The following is a 25,784-nucleotide window of genomic DNA, read 5'->3' on the forward strand; positions in this document are numbered from 1 at the left end:
CACAATGACCTGTTTTTAATCCTCTAAATCAAACCCAAGCAATAATGGCATAAGTGACCAGGCTTAAAAAAGCTAATAATCGCAAACAATGACAAAACAGTTAACTTGGATCAAAGTGGAGTTAGTAAACACATGATTACGTACTGCACTCAGAGAAAGCAATGGGCAGCTGCATGCACTGAAGAATTGTTTCTTACCTGGTTTATGTTATCAAACAATTTAGATGTGTAGAATGTGATTTTTTTCTTTAAAATGCATACATGCACCAGTAGAGGGCATGCACATCTTATTAAATGGAGAGACACGCCTACTAATTAATAAATCTCACAAGTAGATGGAACTACACCGATGTTCACAACATTCCCAAGCAAAGTGCTCATTCAGTAGTAGCATGGAAACAACTCACCCCAGCAGACTCATGTTATCTGCTCTTTCTTGTAATAGGCAGGAAATCGGGGAAGGGGAGAGGGGTATAAAGCACATTTTTGAACGTACATAATCCATCGTCAAAATGATTATCTTTCATGTTCATGCGTAGTCAGATTGTGGCGATGATTAGAGTTGACTAGACAGTTATTGTACTTCTAGTTTTTCCATCAGACTGTATCTGCTAGTTCTGTTGATCACTAAAATCTCATCCTTGCATTACAGATCAGACCCATAATAAATTAGAGGAAATGAAGGAGGGAGAGTCAGCAGCTTTTATAATATGTTAGCACAGTGTTACTGGGGAAAGGGAGGCTATTTGCATTTGATAAATGAAATCAGCGATAAACTATACAGTAGAATCTCCTGTCTTATTGTGTCCAATACACTTGCAGTACATTTAATAATCTTCATAAAGGAGAAAATGAATTGGAGAAATAGGCTGCTTTATGATAATATCCCATATGTTACCGAATTCATGCAGGCAGAATCACACTAATGAAGAGAAATGATCATTTATGTAGGGCTTGCAGGCCTTGCTTAGGCAGATTAACAGGGGATGGAATAGGAGGCAGCAAACAGCAATGGCAGGCTGCCCGAGAACCAATCAATACAGACTGGAGTCAAAGGGAGAGTCTGATTCCCAACACAATAGGAATGATTGGTGTCCGTCAGTATTAATTGATTATCCATAATTTAGGCTCACAGTAAGAATGAACCCATTTTGGGAGGCCCCAAACTGAGCAGAACGAAAAGCAGTGATTCCATATGCTGTACAGGTAAGAGGTGGGTAGTTAATTTTAGCTGCTGACCTGATTCCATGCTGAATGACAAATATCTACAGCAATCCTCAAGGACCAATCATTTACTGCATTAGTCAAGCTTTCAGAATACTCAAGTACATTTAATTTTACACAGGGTGCTGCCTTTGGGAATGCAATTATGATTTTAGCTCTCCAAAAAGCTCTGACTGCTTCAGGTTGATTTCAATTAGTGCAAGGCTGAAATTCCTCTTCTTTAAACGTTGCTGAAATTGAGGTATATTGTATATTTAACATGGCATGGTCTGGTGTTCTGAATCATCCTGATTCTCTCAGCGATGTTCAATATTTCTACCACTAGGAAAGCAGAGTTGGTGCAGAATTCAAATGAATGAAGTAATCTTCCACCTGCAAATATAAAGTCAAGATCAGGAAATGAAGTGACTGCACACACATTTTCTCTCTCACTGAAGGATCTGCTTCACAAAGCATTATCTGTCTTATGGGGAGAATAACCTGGCAAAAGTGCACTTTGGATGATTTTATAAAACACATTCTCCTTTCAGGAGAAAGGATAGTCTTGTGATTAGGGCCCTGGAATAGGAGAAAGGATCTGGGTTCAATTCCCAGTTCTGCTACAGTCTTCCTGTGTGACCTTCCCTCTGATTCAACAAAGCTCTTAAGCATGCACATCAGTCCCATTTTAACTTCAAGCACATGCTTCGGCACTTTGCTGGATCAGGGCCTTAATCACGCTCTTCTTCAGTTTCTCATCTGTTAAATGTAGGTAATAATATTTCCTTTCCCTAACCCTTTGTCTCTTTTATCTGTTTTGATTGTAAATTTTTTGAGGCAGGAAGTCTCTCTCCCGGTGTATTTGTTCCATGCCAGCACCATGAAGCCCTAATCTCAGCTGGAGCCTTTACCTGCTACTGTAATACGAATAAAAAATCATCACCATGGGCTTAAATTGCAGCAAGGGAGATTTACATTAGACGTTAGGAAAAACTTCCTAACTATAAGGACAGTTAAGCATTGGAACAAATTACCTAGGGAGTTTGTGGAACGGGTTCGACAAACACATGTCAGGGATGGTCTAGATAATACATAGTCCTGTCTCAGTGCAGGGGACTGAACTAGATGACCTATTGGGGTCCCTGCCCGTCCTATGTTTCTGTGATTACCTTTGTCAAGTGGAGGCTGGAGTGCATCTTAAGCCAGGGGTCTGTGTTGAAGCTACACACATGCAAAACATGTGATCATCCATGGTAACCTTCACTGCTCTGGTCAAAGCACTAGGGACTGGAGTAGTGGCTATAAAGTTAATTTTCCTTTTCTGTAGAGGAAGTTGGTAGACGTGTGTGTGTGTGAGAGAGAGAGAGAGAGAGACTCCCATTGAGGAAAGATGGGAATAAGGGAGGGGACGAGTGAAGAAACTGGTGCTCCCAGCTTCTGGCTAGCACTGGACACAGTGGTCAGTCTGAGGGTTAGCCACTCAGCAGAGAAAATCCATAGAACAATAGGACTCTAAGGCTGCTGTCAGACCAGGACTAAACATCAATTTTTCCTGTATCAGCCGGGGTTTAAATTAAAAAAGGGTAGAGCTTCCTCCAGTTCTAAATGGCATGTGGTAGCACATCCGCTCACACTTGGCTTTGCTGCTGGCAGATGCAGGAGGTATTTGAATATAGGACTTTGGCTTGGGCTTATCTCTCCGTGATTATATTGATTGATTTAAAAGGTCATAGTTGGACGTTCATTTTGCATTGTCACTGCTCTGCTTCCCCCTCTAGACGGAAATGGCTGGATCCAAATGCCATGCTGTGCGGAAGGGATTCGTGTTTTCTATCCCTGGCATCTGACTGAAGGCTCATCTGCACATTTGTATTGGCTTTTCATTTTCAGTTGTTTCTGAATCCGTCCAGTGATTAGTTTGTTGACAGATGGCTTTTCTCTTGAATAAGATACAGTGACTAGACTTTCTGCATGTCCCAGAAGGGCCCTGGCACTTGGCCTCAGGACAGTGAAAAACACCCTGGCATTTTCTGCCTTCACTGAACCGGTCTTTCATTTGTGTATTTTATGGATTTCTCATAGAGAGCAGAGAGACAAAAATGTTGAAGTGCAATTCTACTTGGAAAAGTGACTATGTAAAAATGGCACCTTCTTACTCAACAGCCCTGCTGCTTCTGTGTGTTCAGAGTCATATTTGGTTGCTTTAGTGAGTAAAATGTTTTTTACTGCTGTTTACAACTGACATAGCAGAAAAAGAGAGAGATTCCATGTGCATCAGAAAGTTTACTGAATTCCAATCACTTACACCTGTGAAAACTATTGGAAGCAATGAGGTTGTACAAGTGACACTGAGAGCATGATGTGAAGATAACAGAGTTGCACATGTGTAGATTAGGGCCTGCAGAACTTTTAACTGGTCTGATGTGCAATAAGCAGATAACTTCATTGTACACTTGGTTCCCAGGCTGAGTTTGCAGGGTTGGCAACGAGAAAAAAAAACTTTGCTATGTAAATTGAGCGCACATTAAATGGAATCCCTGAAACACAATAAATGAGATGTTATTCTTTTTCCTTTCCAGAAAGAGAGTTATGCTAAAGATCACAATAATTTAAAGGTGCTGGTAATTACCCCCTACTGAAGAAAACTTTTCAAGAAGAGCATCCTCTCTTGATGGAGTTTTTGAATGGAACCATGCCCTATTTCAGGCAATGTTATAGTTGCAATAAGGCTCACCTGAATAATTCCTTAACACAACTGTAGACTGACACAGCTAGGCACAAGAAATAAATTCCCATTTTCCCCCCACTGATAGCAATTTTTCACAAACCCACACTGCATCCTTTTTTCACCAAATTCTTTAGCTTTTCAGCCTGTGAATTGGATTGCTTTGTATTTCAGCTTCTAAACTGATTTATAAGCCCATTCCAGCTTTCATGAATTGCAAACCCAATTAAAATACTATTTGTAATGCACATATTGAAGAGAGAGCAGTGTGTCTGCTACTGGGTGTCATCCTTTAGCATAGCACATCTGAAGACCACTGTATAGCTAGTCAAATATTTGCCAGAAAGAATATCTTTGTATAAGGGTAAGAGCTGGGTGGATAATGAAAGAAATAATTTTGCAAATATTTCATTTTTAAAAAATCATACATTAATATACCATTGGGACTTATTCACCCAGATCTTAAAATTGGGTGAGTAATAATAAAAATATTAAAATAAAATGCTAAAATCTTTGGATAAATTGTTTAGAGCTGGTAGAATAATAACAGCGTATATGGTTGCTTTTTTAGCAGGATTTCATATCTGGAAATCAATTTTTGCAATTGGTGGTCCAAGTTTTAATACCATTTGTCTTATTACATTTAGTTAATCCTTGCTTATTTGTGTGTGAGCACAGGGATATAGTGTATATATTCTTGTATATGTGCTTCATATGTAAATTTTAGGTGACTAGGTGGTGCTGTGAATTAATGTCAGATTGAAATCTGATTTAGTCCCTAGCCTGCAACCACAAAACCATCACATAAGGTGGTTTGATTGGCAGTCTCTGCTCAGTAATGGGTCAGTAGAGAGTATTGTGGATCAGAACTGATACCATCTGGAAAGCTGAACTTAAATGAAGGGAGAGAGCTTGCAGAGAGTTTGCTCAAGATGTGTTTCACTGTGGAAAAGAAGCTCTCACCTCAAATGTTGTTAGGCTTTTCAGGAGCCACTATTGTATCACAACATCCCCTTGGAATCTGGGAGCTAGTGTGGGTGCCCAAGGGACAGAGGATATGGCCAGCCAAATACAAGGTCAAAGTTGGATGGCACAGATGGTGAAAACTGTGTCAAAGGGCTTTGGCATCCACACGTAGCCCCTTACCCTACAGCACCTCCTGACGGCAGCTTTACCTCCTGCTCAGTTGCTTTACCACCGGTAGTTCTTTAGCAGCAGAAATGCTCATGTTATCTTACCTTGTGCGAGTCAGAGGAAACAGGGGTAGATGCAGTGCTTCTTGGAACAGCAATAAATTGAGCAGCAAATAGCAGTGTTCCATGCACCGCATGCAGAGTGGAATGTGCTGCCTAGAGTGATTGTTCCCATGTGCTGGCCCCCTCCAGCCAGCCATTTCCTATTTCAGATGTTACTGCATAGTTAGTGGAGAGAAAATGTTGTGCCTACAAGTGTGCTGGAACGGAGGAGAGTATAAAGCCCACTATGTCTGGCCCTGAACCCTGTTGCCAACTTTCTGTTGTTCAGCGCAGTAATTCACCACAACTCAGAAATGGCTTTAAACTGTAAATTATATGTTCCACTGATCCATTAATGAAAGAGGCTCCTTCACACATGAAATAGCTTCAAAATAAACTATTATTATTCTGTGCAGTGTTGTTGTAGCCATGTTGGTCCCAGGATATTAGAGACACAAAGTAGGTGAGGTCGTATCTTGTTGAACCAATTTTTGAACTTACACAGAGTTCTAAGAGCTCAGACTCTCTTGCCAACAGAAGTTGGTCCAATGAAAGCTATTACTTTGCCTGCCCTGTCTCTATACTATTTTTCTGTAAGTTTCCATTTAAAATATATCTATTTTGTTACAATATGTGGAAGCCACATGCACAGGAATACATTTATGTACAGAAATAATAATGTAAAAATAAAGCTTGCTTTTTAGGTCATATCCATTTTAATGCACCTTTGTGTGTGTGTGTATGTATCTGTGTATCCATATATATAAATAATTTATTTTCATAATTGCCAGTAGGTGGTGTGTGTTTTTCAGAGACATTTTTAAGTCAGTAATGCCAAATGTTTAAAGTTTGAGGTGATTTATAACAGTTCTGTGATCTTTAATGTATGATCTCAAAAACATCCTAGCTTTGAATTCAGTCCCTGATCTCATGTGAGTTAGCAGTTCTGTTTCACAAGCATCATCGCATCACTTTGAGAGGCATATTTTGATTTTCTTTTTGAAGCTTGTGGACAAACCTAACAGGAAACATTTTAAACAGATCCAACTAGCATGAGCCCTGAGATTTCAAATACATACGTTCATTAGAATGATTGGATTTGCCTCTCTAGCCAGACAATGGCTTTATCTTTGGGGTGGCCAACGTTTGATAAATGAATGCATTGTTTTAATGATTTATAAACTTAGAATTGTTCTGTCTCATAGAAGCAGTGTTGAGAGTTGCAGCAACAGCTCTCAGGAAATGGGACAATACAGCTACTGGAAATCCGATTGTGTATGTGTGTGTGTGTGTGTGTGTGAGAGAGAGAGAGAGATTGTGCTTTATAGTGGAAGAAAAGAAGTGAGCATCTGTTATAAACCAGGCCCTTGGTCAAATCTGTCACTCCTTCACCCACAGTGCTGTTACTCACTGAAAGCAACATCTGTAAAGTTGTTGCTGTTTCCCCATCTCATCAGACAGAAACAGTCATGCATTTTTTCTTCTCCCTGTGAAAGGTTACAGGGTCTCCTATGAACATGTTTCTCTTTCCCTCTGATTGGACCCCCCACCCTTCCCTGACTAACATCAAAACAACTGTTCCAGCTCAGTTAGTCTCCATTACTGCTTTAGTTGTGCCTTTGTTGGTTGTTGCTAGATTTTTTTCTTTTTTTTTTTCAGTGCCGGAAAATAGGAGGGGGGAAGGAGGGGATTCTTTTTGTGGTGTAGTCTGTGTTCCCTGAAGCAAGAGGACAGGCATGACTACCAATAGGTTTGATGCATATTTATGGAGGAATCCATTACTGCTAACGACACTTTTTAATTGGGGTGCATGGGAGCAATCTCTCATTTGAGGCTCCCCGATCCATGGCTTGTGTTCACTCTGATTCATTTGGGGCCATCCCTGTTCTTGTTTGTTCGTGCTTGTTTATTCGGGGCCTGATTCTGCAGTTGTTACTTGGGCTGAGTAGCACTTTTACTCACACAAACAGTCCCACTGAATCCACATGGACACTTTATGCAAATACTGCCCAACATGAATGATTGAGGAATCAGGCCTTCTGCTGCTTGTGCTTTTAATCAGTCCCTTCCAGGTTTCTCTCTAATTGTTTTTCTTTTCAGTATGTCTGTGTGCTGTTACAGGAAGCAAATTAGCCCAGAGGGAGATGGGTGGAGGGGAAGACATGTCTCTCAACTGCGAATCTGAATACCTGCACAACTCAGACTTCTTCAGCAGATTAGACTCTTCTTGGCATACTCCTGGTTGTGCCCCCACTGACTTCAAGCCACAGTGGCATGAGCTGTAGTGAAAGTAGAGGGAGGGAGGGTGGAGCTCTGGGGCCTTCCCAGAAGTAGAGTTAACATAGCTCAGAAGAGTTTTGAGGAAGAGATTTCTGTCTCTCATTCATAGATTCACAGATTCTGAGGCTGTAAGGGATCATTATGATCATCTAGTCTGACCACCTGTATATCACAGGCCCAAATAATTCCTAGAACGGATCTTTTAGAAAAATACCGAATCTCAATTTAAAAATAGTCAGTGATGGAGAATCCACCATGACCCTTGGTAAATTGTTCCAATGGTTAATTACTCTCACCATTAAAAATGTATGTCTTATTTCCAGTCTAAATTTGTCTAGCTTCAACTTCCAGCCACAGGACTGTATTATACCTTTCTCTGCTAGATTGAAGAGCACATTATTAAATATTTGTTCCCTATGTAGGTACTTACAGATTGTAATTGAGTCGCCCCTTAACCTTCTCTTTGTTAAACTAAATAGATATAGAAGGCATGTGTCATAAATATAAAGGGAAGGGTAACCACCTTTCTGTATACAGTTATATAAAATCCATCCTAGTCAGAGGCAAAACCCTTTCACCTGTAAAGGGTTAAGAAGCTAAGATAACCTTGCTGGTACCTAACCCAAAATGACCAATGAGGGGACAAGATACTTTCAAATCTGGGGGGTGGGGGGGAAACAAAGGGTTCTGTCGGTCTGTGTGATGCTTTTGCAGGGAAAAGATCAGAAATGCAAGCCTTCCAACTCCTGTTAAGTTAGTAAGTAATCTAGCTAGAAAATGTGTTAGATTTTCTTTTGTTTAATAGCTGGTAAAATAAACTGTGCTGGAGGGAATGTATATTCCTGTTTTTGTGTCTCTTTGTAACGTAAGGTTTTGCCTAGAGGGATTCTCCATTTTGAATCTGATTACCCTGTAAAGTATTTACCATCCTGATTTTACCTTTACATTTACCTTTTCTTTAATTAAAATTCTTCTTTTAAGAACCTGATTGATTTTTCATTGTTCTTAAGATCTGTGTTCACCTGTACCAGTTGGTGAGAATTATTATCAAGCCTTCCCTAGGAAAGGGGGTGTAGGGCTTCGGGGGATATTTTGGGGGAAGACATCTACAAGTGGTCTCTTTCCCTGTTCTTTGTTTAAAACGCTTGGTGGTGGCAGCATACTGTTCAAGGACAACGCAAAGTTTGTACCGTGGGGAAGTTTTTAACCTTAGCCGGTAAGAATAAGCTTAGGGGGTCTTTCATGCAGGTCCCCACATCTGTACCCTAGAGTTCAGAGTGGGGAAGAAACCTTGACAGCATGTTTTGTAATCCTTTAATCATTGTGACTCTTCTCTGAACCCTCTCCAATTCAGTTTAAGCAGCTTGCCCTTAGACGCAGTGATCTGCAATCCCAGTGAAAAGGGAAAGTTCAGGAATATTGATTAACTTAACTGGAAAAAAAGTAGTCTAAAGTCTTCAATGGGGAAGATTTTTGTCCTGTCCTGACATGTTGGCTTGTCTGAAACTACATATATATGCAAGACCAGTAACAGAGAGCAGAATTTTGTCCCTGAAATATAATACTTTCACGGGGATGTTGGACAGAGCTCTGGTCCCTGATTTAGGGGATTTTTTCAGATTTCATTTTTCTGCAGATTGGGTGGGGGTTGTAGTTGGGATTGGTTGGGTTTCTGGTATAATGGTGATTTTGCCCTCAGTTGACAATAAAATTTAACAGAAGATAGAATAGGGTACGGATGTCATATCTGACTGCATGGGCCTGTGGCCTGCTTCTGACCCCACCCAGCTATGTATTTGAGGTCTGAGCTTCTCTAGGCAACAAATAAGCATCTAAGGCATAAGTCAAATATGGTCAGAGCCTTTTCCATCCTTCACCAATATAATTCTTGGGTGTCCTATGGTTATCAACCTACCCCCTCAGGGTGTAAATTGATTGTGTGTGTGTGTGTTTCTGTGGTGAAATGTGGAATTGAATTTGGTGGGGCTAGGAAATAAATCGTGCTGATTACAATAGGCATTGTGGGTATTCAGAGCCTCTGAAAATCAAGACCATCAGTGTCTCAAGTTGGGCACCCAAAATCAGAGGCCACTTTTGAAAATGTAGGCCTTAATCTCTCTGTCCTTCTATTTCTCATCTATAAAATGGGGATAACAAGATTCTCCTATCTCACAGAACTATTGTGAGGATCCATTCATTAATCTACATGAGGGACTCGGATATTACAGTGATGTAATAGAAAAGAAAAGCCTACACATATATTTAATCATTAAACAAATGAGATCAAAGGTGAGATGTTTCACAGAAGAAGTGGGTTTTGAGGAGGGATTTGCAAGAAGTACTGGGTGGTGCACAGGAAGTGGAAAACTTTCCCCAAAAAAGGAAGTGATGAGGAAAAAATAGTGTAAAGTGAAGAATAGAGGATACAAAGCCAGGACAATGTATGATTAAATGTGAAAGGGATGTTGAACGAGCAACGTGGAAATTGGATATGCTAAATATACGGATTATTTGTGTATAAATAAATTATCTATCCTTACGTGATAGCATCTCTGTTTAACATGTACATGTGTTCTTAACAATTCATCTGAGACATTATGCTTTAGAGTGACATGACACAACATGTACAGTACACTTCATACCTCCCTATCTGGATTAATGATATTCCTGGGACAGAATGATGGTGACTTCATCTAAATTTCTACGAAGTACAGAAAGTAAAATCTGAACCAGGCAGGGCATTATTCCTGTAACAGAAACAGCTTGTCAACAAGCAGCATCATGGTAATTAACTGCAGTATTTTAAAAAAGGAGATGTTCTTCTAGGACTAAACCTGGAGTGGGATTATGGTCAGAAAAGTAGGTTTGATCTGATCCTTGCATGTAAACGAGAAGATGGGTTGACTCAGTGATGTCCCCATCAGGATGCTGCCAGAACTGGAATATGGTGCTGAGATTTTTTGTCTGGATGTAGATCTTTGCTCTGAACCAAAATGGTCAAAAATGTCATGGCAACATATATCATTGTGATATATCCACCTTCCCCACAGCATTGTCTTTCTGCCGGATGTCACGGATGTTTACAGCACTCTCCCTCCCAAATGCCCCACCCACCATTGCTTTTTTTGGGGAGGGGGACCTTCAGACCTCCAACCTCCCACTAAGCTCTTTGGGGTGCCAGCTGTTTGTTCCCTTCCACTGTCTTTTCATGGGTGCCATCAGGTCAGGCCACTGCCCTCTGAATGTATACCACCCTGCACAGGAAGCAATAGGGAGTAACACAATCCATTTCCCACTCCTAGCTTCTCCTGCTCGAACTGTGGCTACCAGGAGTCCTTGTTCAGGCAGATTTGAGAAGTACAAGTCAGTTATGCTTTGATTACAGACTCTTCAGTCCTGATGATGATGCATGAGCCAGAAAGAACCTCGCCTGACTTCTAGATCACAGGGCATTTGCCGTGCTAGCAATTAGGATAAACATCTTTGTGCAACCTCACCTTTGAGGTGCTGAGCACCCCCAGCTCTTGTTGGAGTCAGTGTAAACTGGTGTGTGTGGGGGAGAGAGGGAAGGTACTTTGCAGGTTTCAACTCTTTATACTGTAAAGTGAGCAAGTCTGAGTTATTGAAAGGCAATAAAAATGAAAGCCTCCAATGCCATTTTCAGAGTCACTTCTCAGTGACTGCCTTTAGTTGTTATTTTGGGCCATGCTGGAGGATAGCAGCTGTTCCTTGTTACTGGGGTTGGAAATTAAAACAGATATCTATTCAAATCATCTGACAATTCCAGCAAGCTTTAAAATGCTTTAAAATATAACAAAAAACATAACCAGGGCCCACAGGTCAGTACCATTTTTTTCAAAATAATCTTTAATTACTTAGTGTCTTTATTTCCTTCTTTCCCCTCCCCTAAACTGTGTTACTTTGCTGTGCTCAAATCTCTATTACACCAAAAGGGACAAACTCCTGTCCACAATTACATCCACGTGAGCCTGTTAAAGTCAATGAGGTGGCAGGAGTGTAAAAGGACAAAATCCTAGACCAGAAAATTTCAATATTTCTAGTTTGTTATGGTGATAAATATTTGCAGAAATACTTAAGCCATGTTAACATTAACAAGGAAATGGCTTACCTGCCTCTCTCCTTTTTTCATAAGTATGGCTTTTGTTTAAATCTTCCCATTATTTTCTTCAGCTAGAGATGAAAGAAAAGTGGATTCGACTGTATCTTCAGACAGTTATGAGACTTTTTAGCATTGGAATCTGTAGTGATCATAGCTTGCATGTCAACACACAGTCCGCTATGCAAGACTTGACCCCACCCAGGCTGCCATAGTAACACTTATTCCATAATGCTTGGAAAACCTGCATTTCAGCATAAAGGAAGAAAATCAAAACTTGTATGATTCTGAACCTAATTTCAGGAAGTAAAAATGAAACTTTCTCCTTCATTTGTTGGTACAAAGAAATGCCATTTAAAAACACATATTTTTATTCCGTATTTCATAATCAGGAAAAGAATGCAGAGTTGACTTCTTCTAGCAGTCAGTTTATTCTCCTAATTATGTTGGTTTATCACTCATGCTGAAATGAATATTAACCTCCACAGTAAATGTAGCAATGTGATCTGTTCAGGAAATAGGTGGCCAGCTTTTATAAGGACACTGTTTCTTCTCTGAAGTCAGAGATTTTTCTTTCTGGGTGAGATTCACGTACTCTGGATTGCACAAAGCTCAAGTGAATGTGTGCTAGAATCCACCCTTAATACTCACTCTAACTCCAAAACTCCTCAGTGGCTTCTGTTCCAGCCTAGGGTTCCACACACCCTGGAATGAAGACAACATTATCATCTCTCTCTCTAAATCCCATCTGTTTTTATTTTTTTCAGGAGTGAGGGGGGAAATACTAAGGGTTCAGTGGGCATTGGAAAGAGCCAATTCCTTAGTATGCACTATTGATGAAATTGTTCTCTAAATGAACTCTGGTAAAGATATCATTTCCAAAATTTGAAATGAAATAATGTACATACAAGCAACACAAGATGAGTGCACATTGGGATGATAGGGCTAAATAAACAAACCAACCTTAAACGAAGCATGTGAATATCGGATTTCCAGTAAACGGAATTAATCAAACTTGAGACCGTTGCCACTAACCAGTAGGACGTGAGATCTGAAAAAGATAGCACAGGCAAGTATATGACCAGGCTTAAGATGTCATTTGCTTTGGCCGAATAACCAAAATCTTAACACTTTCCCACAATCAGTTCCAAAGGAGCATAGGATTTGCTGTGCTGTATCAGACCATTGCTCTCTTACATCTGGTATTCTTCCCCTGGCTTCCCCAGTTGAAAATTCCTGATGCCTCAGAGGAAGATTTAAAAAAAAACAACCAAAAACCCATGAACTAAGGGCAAGAACACCCTGAAGAGAGAATTCTGAGATTCCCTTTGCAGCATTTCTTCAAATCATTGTACTGGGGTGTAGGGTTTGCCCACTGGCCTCTTGCAAAATGAATAGGGGATGTTACCCCCAAACCACATCAATCTCCGGGGATCTGCTCAAGGCCCATGACTAAAAATACAGAGGACTGGAGCCCTCTCCAGCTCCATGAGGGGAGGGGGCAGGCCATGATAATGTAGGGCTAACATAAACCATAACTCCTCTTTATTACTGTCGTCTTTCACCAGTGCAATGAAGGATCAAATTCATCTGAAGTGCATAAATACAATAAGGCCCAAATTTTGAAACACTTGTGTGTTCCCACCTTAAGCATGTAAAATCATTAAAGGAGGCACATTGTGTATTTGTCCCCTTAAAATGGACATGTGCGAAAGGTACAGGTGTGTTTGAGAGTCTGGACCTAAATATTATTGTCCTCACTAAACCCCCTACACAATTGGAAGCATCTGTTCAAAAGAAAGCTGGGAATGAGCTAGCACAGGTGACGTGTACCTGCAGCATGGGGTTAAAGTTAACATACTAGGGATGGACAGCTTGTATTTCTGCTGGTTTGGCACATAAAAAAGCCTTCAGATATTTGTTCCCTCAATGCTTTTCAGAATAAATGTTCGTTTTTAAAAACTTTCAAACATGCAGTTAAAAACAAAGCAAATCTTTTTTCCTGAAATAGCCTGAAGGATAGAGCCATTGATTCTAATGAGCAGGCAGATTTGGTATTGGGGTTCTAGGTTCTCTGCATTGTTGTTTCATTGACTCATTTTGTTTCCTCCCTATCAGTAGTGGATGGCTTTAGTGATCAGCAGGGATAGGCGTGTTCGTGGCAATTTAATTCCTTGCAGATGTGGATCTGTGGTGACAAAAATTGCCTGTCGTTCTTGCAGCCTCTCAGCATCTGCTGGGGTAGAAGAGTATGTGGAACAATAACTCTCCAGCAGATGCAGAACTGTAGGGACAGTAGTGTCTGTGGTACGAAAATTTTACCAAAAAATACAGATTTGTGGAGACAGTAGCGTCTGTGTCTCACAAAACTTTCCAGCCTCTGCTGGGACAGTAATGTCTGTGTTATATAAACGTGCTCTGCATCTGCTGGGCCAGTGAGAGAGAGAGAGACGTATTGTACATGTCCAATTTTAGATGTGCAAATCTCATCTAGTGCCGGTTTCTTTTTCAGTTATTTATGCAGAGCTAAAACGAATCATCCAGTGTAGGAAGAGTTACAGGTATGGGGGAATCTTTGTACAGGAAAAACATTATCTTTCAACTACCCAGAAATACTGCTCAATTTTCTACTAGCGAAGTATTAATTATTAATGGCATCGTTCCCCTGAGCCGTCTGCTTAACTCCAATGATATTCTGGCTGCCATAAATCCTTTGGGGCATTGAGAGTTTCACAAAAGAAGTATATTTCTTCAGAACTGCCATGTGCCCATATCCAGCATTCTGACCTAGATCCACACTTCAAACACTCTTAAATTCAGGGCTGCACACATATAGGGTTTGGGTTCAGGCCCACATCTACTTCAGACCTGGAAAAATGTCAAGAAGGACCAGTCCCAGTAGAGAGAAACTCAATTCAGAATTGAGGGATGTCATGCTATCGTAAGAAAGAGTGGCATTACAGTTGGATACACACAGGCTCAGGGGTTCCCTCCTCCCGTCCCCTGATTATATATTGTGCAGTACATTACCTAGGCTTTTTAAAATAATTTTTTGTGTGGACACCAAAACTGATGATGATCAAGTCTTATCAATTAACTCATAATCCTTCCCCATCTATATGTGACTGAACTTCAAGCTAAAGGGCAGTACTGTGGCAAGAATTAGATCCCATCAGGGAATTTGGGTCTCTATTACAGCATCCTCTTACTATTAGTAGTAGTGCAGTGTGTCTAAAGAGCTAGGCACTGTACAAACATATAACAAAGAGATGCTCTCTGCTGCCAAGTGCTTGCTCTCTAAGCAGGAATAAAGGAACCATTATATGCTGCATTTCTTGATAGACTCTTAAAGGTGGTGGGGACGAGGGAAGAAAACAAAGGTGTTTGCATGTGATATCACCATAATTGTGACCTACCATTCCAGAGAGTAAAATTGAGGAAAAGACTGAGCTCCGCATAAAAACACAGAAAATTCTTTTTTTTTTTCCTGTTAAAGCAAAATCTATTATTATTTATTGTACAATGCCCAAGAACATGCTAGGTGCTCTACTGATTTGGGCCCAAATCCTGCATTGGGAGAGGTAAGTGTAGACCCTCTCGTGCTTTTGGGGAACCCCTGGGCTTTCAGTGGGACTTTCTAATGGCACAGGGGCTCATGCTGGCAGCTCCCAACACAAGAGCAGGGTCTTAGAATTGTGACATTCCCCAGGGGTATCCAGGGATATGAGGCACCTCACCACTACCTGTCCTTAGCATAAAGAACCTTCTCTGTGCTTGCTGTGGATCAGCTCCCTAAAACCAATAGCCTCTGGCAACACAAGTACTGCCTTCCAGGTTTTCACAGGCCTTGCTCCCTCTATGCAGTTAGTGAAAGGCACCTGCCAATCCCAGAGCCCTCTCTGAGCATTCCTTGTCCATTCCCTTAATCACTGAACACTCACAGAACCACCAGGCCAGCAGTTCCCAAAGGAACAATATATACACCAGCTTGTAAGATTCAGCTCAGGACCAGCACTTTGCTTAACACCACAGCACTGAGGTATATTTATAGTGAAAACAAGAATAAGTTTATCATCAAATACCAGATGCAGGAGATAAAAAGGATATTGGAAACTAAAGGTTACCTATAAAACAAAATCATAACATGCTTTCTAGAGACTTGTCAAGGTTCTTTCCTCACTCTGAACTCTAGGGTACAGATGTGGGGACCTGCATGAAACCCCCCTAAGCTTATTTTTACCAGCTTAGGTTAAAACTTCCCCAAGGTACAAACTATTTTGCCTTTTGCCCTTGGACTTATTTCTGACACCACCAAGCGTCTAACAGATATATAACAGGGAAAGAGCCCACTTGGAAACGTCTTTCCCCCCAAAATCCTCCCCAAACCCTATACCCCCTTTCCTGGGGAAGGCTTGATAAAAATCCTCACCAATTTGCATAGGTGGACACAGACCCAAACCCTTGGATCTTAAGAACAATGAAAAAGCAAACAGGTTCTTAAAAAAGGAAGAATTTTAATTGAAGAAAAAAAATAAAAGAATCACCTCTGTAAAATCAGGATGGTAAATACCTTACAGGGTAATCAGATTCAAAACATAGAGAATCCCTCTAGGCAAAACCTTAAGTTACAAAAAGACACAAAAACAGGACTATACATTCCATTCAGCACAGCTATTTTATCAGCCATTTAAACAGAACAGAATCTAACGCATATCTAGCTAGATTACTTACTAAGTTCTAAGACGCCATTCCTTTTCTGTTCCTGGCAAAAGCATCACACAGACAGAGAGAGCCTTTGTTTCTCCCCCTTCCAGCTTTGAAAATATCTTGTCTCCTCATTGGTCATTTTGATCAGGTGCCAGCGAGGTTATCCTAGCTTCTTAACCCTTTACAGATAAACGGGTTTTTCCTCTGGCCAGGAGGGATTTTAAAGGTGTTTACCCTTCCCTTTATATTTATGACAACACTAAACATAATTAACAGTAACCTTCTATCTAAAAATGTTTGTTACTCAGAGTCCACTTCAGCATTTTCAACCAAGGCTGGTGGAAACCCCATTTTTCTGAATGCAAGCATGCTGTCCATTTACTTCCTAAGTGCAGTGTACCAGGGTGTCTGCTTCCAGAAATACCCCCAAAGTTTACTGTCTGTATTCTTAGACAGGATAACTCCCTGTGGTTTGCTTTTTCCTGTGTGCTGCTTCCCTTTTGACTTTAACATTGTCTTTGTTTATAACATTAACATTTAAGATTTGTCTTTGTATATAAATGGGCATCTGTTGTGTTAGCTTACAATGCTTAATTTACATCCTGACATAGAGATACACATTTCTATTTCCTATTTTGAGAAAAACTGGTTTTTCACCTTTGTTTGTGACTAATAACTGGATACAGACTTTAAAACATATTTCCAGTCTCTGTATATACGTATCTCCTTACATAGTATCTGTATATACATTAATATCATTGTGAAATATCAGTGTAACACTGGCTTTGAGACCTCGCATAACATTCTTTGGTGAATTAGAATGTACACACCAGACTCATGAGATTTCTGTAACCTCTCTGAACCCCTTTGCCAGTTGGTATTCAGAGGTTCTTGGGTCCCAAGAATAAACCAGATTCTTTGCCCAAGGAAGTTGGAAGCTAAGTGCCTGATCCTGCACCCCTGATGTACATGTGTGCTGCCATTGATTTCAACAGGACCACACACGAGTATGGGTCTGCAGGAATGGGCCCTAAACAGACAATATACAAAGAGGGGCAGAGGGGATTCCCCCTCCCTTAGTTTTTAACCCCTTGCCAATATTATTGTTACTTTCTCCTTTACTTAAATTTACTATGCATTAATTTACTATGTTCTTCTGCTTAAACTACAATGTTCAAAGTGAAAAATGAGGAAAATGTAAAATGATGGACGCCTTTTGAAACTTGGAGAGAATTTAAAGTAAGCAGGCAACCTGGGTTGCTTGTTTATGTGTTATTGTAAAGGTGCATTTATCCTTTCAGAAGTGATTTTCATGATTTTCACATATAATCATTTTAAGCAAAACTGTAAGTTTACAAGGCAATTACAACACCCTGACCATTGCTCTTAGCCGCGTAATGGAAAAATGAATATAAAGGAAAATACAGTATATGATTTTTTTTAAAGTGTGTGTCTCAACTTCAATCTTCTGAAACCAAATCCATGCAAGAAAACTGTTAACCTAAAGACGTTTATATATAACATATCTATGGCAGTAGGAGGATGAGAGACACAGCTCTATTTTGTTTAATGTGATTCCAAACAGATAATGTGGTAGCGTGACCATTACCAGCCCACTGCCATTCTATGGTTTGGGGATTATTTTTGCTCTTTCAGAAATTGCCCTAAAGGGTTGCTTTTAATTTGGACAAAGAGTTCTGAAAATTAAAGGAAAGTTAATTATATAAATACGGAATTCACAAAACTGAAGCAACTGCTGCGTTTCCAGTTGCTTTCTTATAGTTTATTTCCACGACAGTATAGTTTGAAAAATCTCTACACAAACCATAGTGTAAAGTGTCTGGAACCCTAAGAATAACTTATGGATACATGATTTGATAAATATTTACAGTTACAGTTGGTTAGATTCTGGGATGAGCTGTTTGTAAATATCTAGAACTGTCAAAGGGTGGAGTTGACATCATTAAAAGAAAATAAATTCTGACCCAATACTATTCTGTGATTTCACTGTTGAATGTAGGTTAATAAGCATTCAATAATAATCCTGACATAAATACTATTGCATATTTTAAGAAATGGCGAAACTTGTTTGGCTACAGATTGCTAATTGTTGCAAGCTCCTTTGTATGTGTTATGGAACTGCATACATAAATTATGAACAAAACTGCACTCCTAAATTGATTTGACTATCTGGCCCACAGTGCTAAGGATGTTCATTTGCAAGATTATTGCACAAAAACTTTTCCAGTAATTGCACTAGCGTAAAATACAGTATACATGTAGTGTTGTCTTAATATACATGTTTCAGAGTAACAGCCATGTTAGTCTGTATTCGCAAAAAGAAAAGGAGTACTTGTGGCACCTTAGAGACTAACCAATTTATTTGAGCATAAGCTTTCGTGAGCTACAGCTCAAGTGAGCTGTAGCTCACGAAAGCTCATGCTCAGATAAATTGGTTAGTCTCTAAGGTGCCACAAGTCCTCCTTTTCTTTTTAATATACATGGAGTCAGAGGGGATGGTTTAGAGGTGTAAATCTGGAATTTGAAATACCTGTTGGTTAAAGTGCCTGTATTGAGATACGGTACTGTACTCTTTCAGATGAGACTTTAAAAAATGGAATGGACATTAGATCCTAATGTTATTAATGATTTATATTTATAGGACTACCCAGATGAATTTAAGGCTCCATTGTGTGAGATGCTGTACATTTATACAGCAAGAGACAACTGCTGCCTCAAAGAGCTTACCATCTAACTAGACAAGACAAACAGCTGGAGAAAGCAAGTATTAACTCATCTTACAGATGGGAAATGGAAGCACAGAGAAGCTAAAAGGGCTGAGAATGACATTCTGTCCCCCGCACTCCCCAACGTGCTTGACCAAAATGCATCCTCCCCTCTTGTAAACTGGTTGGTTGATGCATTTACCCCAGAGGCAGGTGCTTTCCAGTAATTCCGTATGAATAGAGTTTTTGTGCTTTAGCATTTTATGGTATGAAATATGCACATCAAAAATATTTTCGTTTAGTGTCTTTGGTTATTTTAAGGGACTGAATTGACCCTGAACAGTACCTTGCATTCATAGAAGAATGAGGATCCACATTAATCTTATATATTTTGGTCACTACCATACAAGCACACAACCGTATGAATTCCAGATTCCATAGAACCCTGTTGAATCTCCCCACTCTCTCCGTGTAGCCATGTTCAAATGCACATCAGTGTAACTTTTTTCTCCCTTAGTAGATTACTCTCAAATGTTTCCTGCAACAGTATAAAAGAAATAATGCTCAAGATCCAGGATCTTTCCCTGGGATTCATGGCAGGCGAGAAACACTGTCTCGTAATTAGTCCCCAGAAAATGACCTGCACTAGACGTATCAAAATCATTCTGCAGAGAAGGCTGAACTAATTTGAGTTTGTGGACTCAGGGTAAAAACTAAAATTAGAGCCATTTCAAACCCTAGTTTGACTGAGAGTAGAATATGCGCTTTAGAGGGGGCAGATAAGCCTAGAGTTGACTGTTTTTCTTTTCCCTATTATGTGGGGCAGGAAAGGCTAGTAACAAAACATTTCTCTCTCACCTTTGGGCAGGAGCCCAGTCAGAGAGCAGGCTCAGCCCATGCTGGAAAAAATGCAAGGATTACACAATGATGAAAGAAATCACATAAAAATGCAAAGAACAGGTGACATCCCAGGCACTAGTCTAGTATCTCTTTATGAGCGATCCTTTCGCTTATGCTACTATGTGAAACCTTAAAAGTCAGGGAAAAGGAAAAGCACTGCAGGATTTCACTGCTAATACCAATTCACCTTTTTGAACTAACTGCTGTTCCACCCCCTTGTATATGCCACTATTCAGCCCCCGATATGTGGAGAATCATTTCACCTCCGTACTTCGGTTTGTGTTTCAGTTTCGCTATCTATAAAATAGGGATAGTACTTCCCTACCTCACAGAGATACTGATCTTTCATCTATGTAAAGCACTTTGAGCTCCTGGGGTGAAGAGCCTTACAGAAGAGAAAAGTATTGTTTTTATTTGCTATTACTAGCAAATTATTGTATGGATGCATTATTAGCAAATGTCTGGTTCATCCTGTTTATCTCACAGTGTCTAAAAAGATGTCTAATACTGAAATAGCTAAGAAGTTTAGGGAACCTTGAGGAGATCTTATAAGAAATGTCTTTATCTATGCATTTTTTTTTCCTATGAAACCCATCACTGGTATCCATAGCAGTGAATAACAAATGTGTAAAATAAGCAATCTCTTGAATGGGAGTGTTTCGAACATGTCATGAAACCCAGGGAAAGATCCTGGATCCTGATCATTATTTCATTTTTACTGTGGTCAATAAAATTGATTGTTAATCAATCAGGCCATGGGAGTGGGACAGGCACTGTAAAAGGTTCATCTTCGAAGTATGTCCTTGCTAGAAAACAGGCCATTGGAGCTTTGCTATAAAACATGCAAACATCCTGAGGAAATGACAGCAATTTGCAATAAACCCTAGGTGTAAACAATTACCTGTGACTTGTTACACTTATTTGTACAGGCAGCTGGCTAAACAGACACACTACTTACACGTCTGTGCCCATCAAACGCAACACTGGAAAACAATTACTAGTCAATTTCCCTGAAGTCAGAAAAAAGTCAGTCTTGTGCTACGTGACAGCTGGCAAGGAAACTGGGTGAGCAAATGTGGGTGCCTATAGATGTATTTTACAAAAACTGAAGGATAAAAATAAGTAAGTGAATGGTGGCATTTTTCTGAGAACAGTGACACTTTTCTGGCCATCCACCATCAGATCTTGAAGCCTAATAAGGTACTAGGTGGATATGATGCTTTAGTGACTGGTCAGGGTGAGACCCTAGGGCAGGACTTGAGCACAAAGCAACCAAATCAAACAGGGAGACACTGAAAGAGATAATGCAAACATGTCTCTAGCAATTCCAACAGATCATCGTCCAAGGGGCAGGCAGACACAATATGCTTTGCTTTCAATTTGCCTTTCCAGGCACTATTTTACCTATTTGCATTTTGCCATGTTTGGTGTTTTCCTTCCAGTTTGATTCTATTAAATAGAAATGTTAAAATTACAGGGCCAAGCCACTTCATAAATATTTACCAGTCACACTGTAGACCGTAAATGATTGGCTTTACCCCTGCATGATAATGAACAAGTAGAAGGATGATTGATGAAGAAAGCGTGGTTTTATTTGTGACTCATACAGCACACACTGACACTTGTATAACAATAATCTCATAAAGTACAAGATGCACAAACTCCATGAGATTGTCAGGATAGGCCGGGATGGCGTCTTGGAGAAGCAGCTATTCCTTCCAACTGCTGTACCGGTAGGGCATTTTTTTGTGCTTGTTGTGCTGTTCTATTCCAAGGGGCATTTGTTCTTAAACCTCATGATCCAAATCATTAGGATGGAGAAGAGGCCCTTTGCGGGCACGGTGGCCCATTCCTGTGTGAGGTCTGTCTCCGTGTGGGCCACATTTCTCCTCCTAGGAGCCATCTCACTGCAAATATTGCATCCCTTTCCCCTCCATAGGGCATAGGACTGTGATCTCCTTCTCCTCAGGTGGCTCATAGTGTGGGCGCCGCACTCCTCTCCTCTGTCGCACTAAGGTCACTGCAAATAAACATCCGTTTAAAAAATTCTACTTTGAAGAAGTGTCCAGTAGAACCTCAGTAATGTGCAAACCAGTCCAGTCTGCAGACCAGCAAGCGTCAAGGTGGCCAGCTCTTTGCCCTTCCCAAAGCGATGCACCCCAGGGCTGATGGGGGAGCTCTCACAGCAGGTATCCTGGGTAGGCAGTAGGCACCCAGGCTGGAGTACTCCCTCCCCAGGAAGGCTGTGACTGGGCATGGTTCCCCCTTTGCCCTCCCCAGGGGTTTTGGGGCCCTATACTCCTCCATGGGGGCTGTGTCTCAGGGGAGGCGCTGCACTCCTGCCCTATCAGTACTAAGCCCACGCAGAGGGGTGTGTCTCTTGTGGGTGCTTTCCCCTACCCTGGGGTGTGTGGCTGGTAGGTGCTCCACCTCCTTGCTGGGGGGGGCGGGGGGGGTCTATCTCTCTTAGGGTGCTATGCCCCGCAGCCCCTCCAACCTGGAATCTCCCTAAAATGCTGTGATCCCTCCCTGGGGGCTCTCACTTCAGGCGCTGCGCCCGCTCTGTGGGGAATCCCGCGGGAGGTGCCTTGTTCCCACCCTGGGGAGCGCGGGCCCCTCCCGGAGAGGGGCGCGCTCCAGCAGCTGCCCTGGAGGAGCCGCGCCGCGCCGCGCCGCGCTGACAGCTCCTCACTCGCCGCCGGCTCGCGCTGTCTGCGGGGAGCGCGGCAGGAGTCGGCTCATCCCTAACCCTATCGTGGAAGCCCAGTGCGCATGGCGGAGCAGCGCCAGCCGAGCGGGGGGGCGCAGGCGCAAAGCCAGCCGGTCCGAGTAGGCAGCGGGCTGCGCTCTTCTGTCTGCTCGGCATATTCGCAGCCGCGCTGGGACTCTTTGTACTGAAACGACCGGCAACATCAGACCTACCTGGGAATTTGGGCTGCAGCCCTGTTGCAAGCGGAGTTTTCTACCGTGAGATGTTGCCGCACCGGGGCTGTTCCTATTAACTAGCTTGGAGGAGTGCAATGCAATATATTTCCCCTCCGGTGTGAAATCGACTGTTGTCTCTTTCCTCTGTTGTTGTTGCATTGCAGTATGAGTCTGTTGTGTGATTAGTACCCGTTTAGCAGCCAGCGCACGGTGTAAAGGACGATTGCATTGTTCTCCTTAGTGGCTGGCTTTCAGCTTCTGCTGTCACACCCCCTTGCCCTGAGTCTCTCTGCCATTGATGAGTGTGAAACTCACTCAGTGGCTGCTTTCCGCCCGGGGAAACGGTTCATCAACCAATGCAATGCACACAACTGGCTGCTGTACAATAACCCACCCCCACCAAGAAGCACCTTTAACTAAGGGATTTATGAGCAGACGGGAAAAAAAACGTGGGTTCCTTTTTGGAAGGTGGGTGTGTGGAAGATGGTCCATTAGGTTAATCGACCTCCGGGCCGGCCTTTTGTACAGTCGATTAAAACTAAAGTCGGTCTCTTTAACAAAATAATTAACACACAGGAAAGGGAAATGTGGGGAAAGTGATGCATGCAAGGTTGAGCCATACAAACCAGTGTCGAGAGTCTTTATTGTTCTGCATTAGACAACAAAGAGAGGAGTTTGCCTGGAGGGGCGGAGGAAGAAGAGGGAGTGGGTCAACCAACCTAATGCCGGCCCCTCTGCACTGTGCCTGTCCAATCGCCTCACACAGCGATAGTGTCAGTAGCATTGTGCTGTCAGCTCTTGCCGCTTACGCGGCGGCTCCCTGATCCCCCCCCCCCCACGCCCCCCTCCAGTGCTGTCTGGCTGCAGCAGTAGGTCAGACCGAGGAGGGGAGAAGAGGAAAAAACGCTGAGTGAGTGGAGTGGAGTCTGGGAGGGGCTCCTTAAAGAAACGCTGCCATCGCTTGGCATTGTGGCCAGCAAGGAACTCAAGGGGGGGAAATCATCGGAGCTCCTCTCGCTGTTCTTCCCCCCACCCCACCCCCAGCCAAAAAAAACTTCGGGGGGGAGTCGTGGGGGGGGGGTGCTGAAAACATCTTATAAACCGGATTGCACTGAAAAAAAAAAAGATACAAAATATACAAGCAAAAGGCAACTGATCCCCGGTCTCCAGCACTCGCCTTCCCTCCCTTTCCTCCTCTCCTGCTGGCCATCTGCCTTGGGTTTTCCTTTGTGTCTGATCTTTTACTACTGAACCGAGTGCAGGAGGAGGAGGAGGGTTTGACACACACCGGGACTATGCCCAGCTCGCTTTTTGCAGACATGGAGAGGAACGGGAGCGGCGGTGGCGGAGGAGGTGGTGGAGGGGGAGAGACCCTGGATGACCAAAGAGCCCTTCAGATAGCCCTGGATCAGCTCTCCCTGCTGGGGCTGGATAACGACGAGACGAGCTCCATCTACGACAACGAGCCTCGGAAAAAGAGCGTGAACATGACAGAATGCGTCCCGGTGCCCAGCTCCGAGCATGTCGCTGAGATAGTGGGGAGGCAAGGTGGGTAACTGTATGTGAGTGTGTGTGAAAGATTTTCTCCCCTCCATGCTGGCTGGTCCGTGTCTGAGATGCGACACTGGCTGTCCCCGGTAAAGCTGCAGTGTTATTATGGCCAGTACTAGGTTTCCCCACAGACAAAGAAAGTGCAGTAGACGTGGTGCTTCTGAGGCGCAGTATGCATCAATTTCAAGATGCACTTTCACCGACCAGCAAAAATAAAAACCGTCTTTTTCTCCTTGCACGAAAGAGAAAGCTCAGTGGCAAATGCACTGAAAAAATCGGAGTCTTGATCTCCCCACAAATTTAGAAATCACGGGGTTTTTTAAAACAAGGAACAAATGGAGTGGGGAAGTGGAACAATAGGATTGGAATAAAGCATCCGCATTGGGGAATCTGGCTCATTCAGCACAGCGACTGCTTCCTACCTTCTTTAACGAATAAAGAAAAAAAAACCAAACCATTATTCCCCCCCCCCCCCCCGGAAGAATGTGTTTAGCAGGAGGGTGGAATTACTAATTTATTTTTGTGGGGCGGGGGCTGCTTATTTTTGCTTGTCCAGTTTCACTGCACACGAATTGTTTTTATTGAGTTGAACCGCACGTTGTATGGATTTGGTCAGTTGCACTGCAAACATGTTGTTGGCCAACTGCAATATGTGTTGGGGGGTGTATCAGGGCTGGGCTTGCGAAGTAAATGCCATTTATAACCTGATGGGGGGCGGTTTTTTCCCTCTCTGGCTGCACCCCCATAATGGCTTGTAACCTACTTTTCTCTCCGCTTCCACCTCTCGTTCCCAGGTTGTAAAATCAAAGCTCTGCGGGCAAAGACCAACACCTACATCAAGACCCCGGTTCGCGGGGAGGAGCCGCTCTTTGTTGTGACGGGCAGAAAGGAAGATGTGGCCATGGCCAGGAGGGAGATCATCTCGGCGGCCGAGCATTTCTCCATGATCCGAGCCTCCAGGAACAAGAACACCGCTCTGAACGGCACCGTCCCGGGGCCCCCTAACCTGCCCGGCCAGACCACCATCCAAGTGCGGGTGCCTTACCGGGTGGTGGGGCTGGTGGTGGGGCCCAAGGGGGCCACGATCAAGCGCATCCAGCAGCAGACCCACACTTACATCGTGACCCCGAGCCGGGACAAGGAGCCGGTCTTCGAGGTGACGGGCATGCCGGAGAACGTGGACCGCGCCCGGGAGGAGATCGAGGCGCACATCGCCATGCGCACCGGGGGCATCATCGAGCTCACGGACGAGAACGACTTCCACGCCAACGGCACGGACGTGGGCTTCGAGCTGAACGGGCCGGGCAGCCTGTGGAGCAAGCCCACCCCGCCCAGCATCACCCCCAGCCCGGGCCGCAAGCCCTTCTGCAGCTACCGCAACGACAGCTCCAGCTCGCTGGGCAGCGCCTCCACCGA

General features: G+C 42.6%; 1 protein-coding gene and 1 long non-coding RNA gene across 3 annotated transcripts in view; one reads left to right on the plus strand and one right to left on the minus strand.

Annotated features, from left to right (window-relative positions):
• LOC140895004 (uncharacterized) overlaps window positions 1-25,784 on the minus strand; it is a 26,581-nt gene continuing 797 nt past the window's right edge. Inside the window, exons 1-4 of one of the 2 annotated variants that reach the window (XR_012154026.1) lie at window positions 16,291-16,340; window positions 12,523-12,610; window positions 11,572-11,633; window positions 1-1,595 (exon numbers count right to left, since the gene is read on the minus strand). This is a non-coding gene — a long non-coding RNA (uncharacterized LOC140895004). Of the gene's footprint in view, window positions 1,596-11,571; window positions 11,634-12,522; window positions 12,611-16,290; window positions 16,341-25,784 lie in introns of those variants that run through there. The other variant, XR_012154027.1, reaches the window with a different exon arrangement.
• The window catches only part of MEX3B (mex-3 RNA binding family member B), a 3,355-nt gene continuing 1,287 nt past the window's right edge, over window positions 23,717-25,784 (plus strand). The window contains exons 1-2 of the mRNA XM_073304085.2: window positions 23,717-24,365; window positions 25,163-25,784. The exon at window positions 25,163-25,784 is cut by the window's right edge and continues 1,287 nt beyond it. Coding sequence (XP_073160186.2) covers window positions 24,113-24,365; window positions 25,163-25,784 — 875 coding nt within the window. The 5' untranslated portion in view covers window positions 23,717-24,112. The remainder of the gene's footprint in view (window positions 24,366-25,162) is intronic.

The sequence above is a fragment of the Lepidochelys kempii genome, chromosome 10 (genome assembly GCF_965140285.1).
Source record: "Lepidochelys kempii isolate rLepKem1 chromosome 10, rLepKem1.hap1, whole genome shotgun sequence".
Classification (NCBI taxonomy): Eukaryota; Metazoa; Chordata; order Testudines; family Cheloniidae; genus Lepidochelys; species Lepidochelys kempii.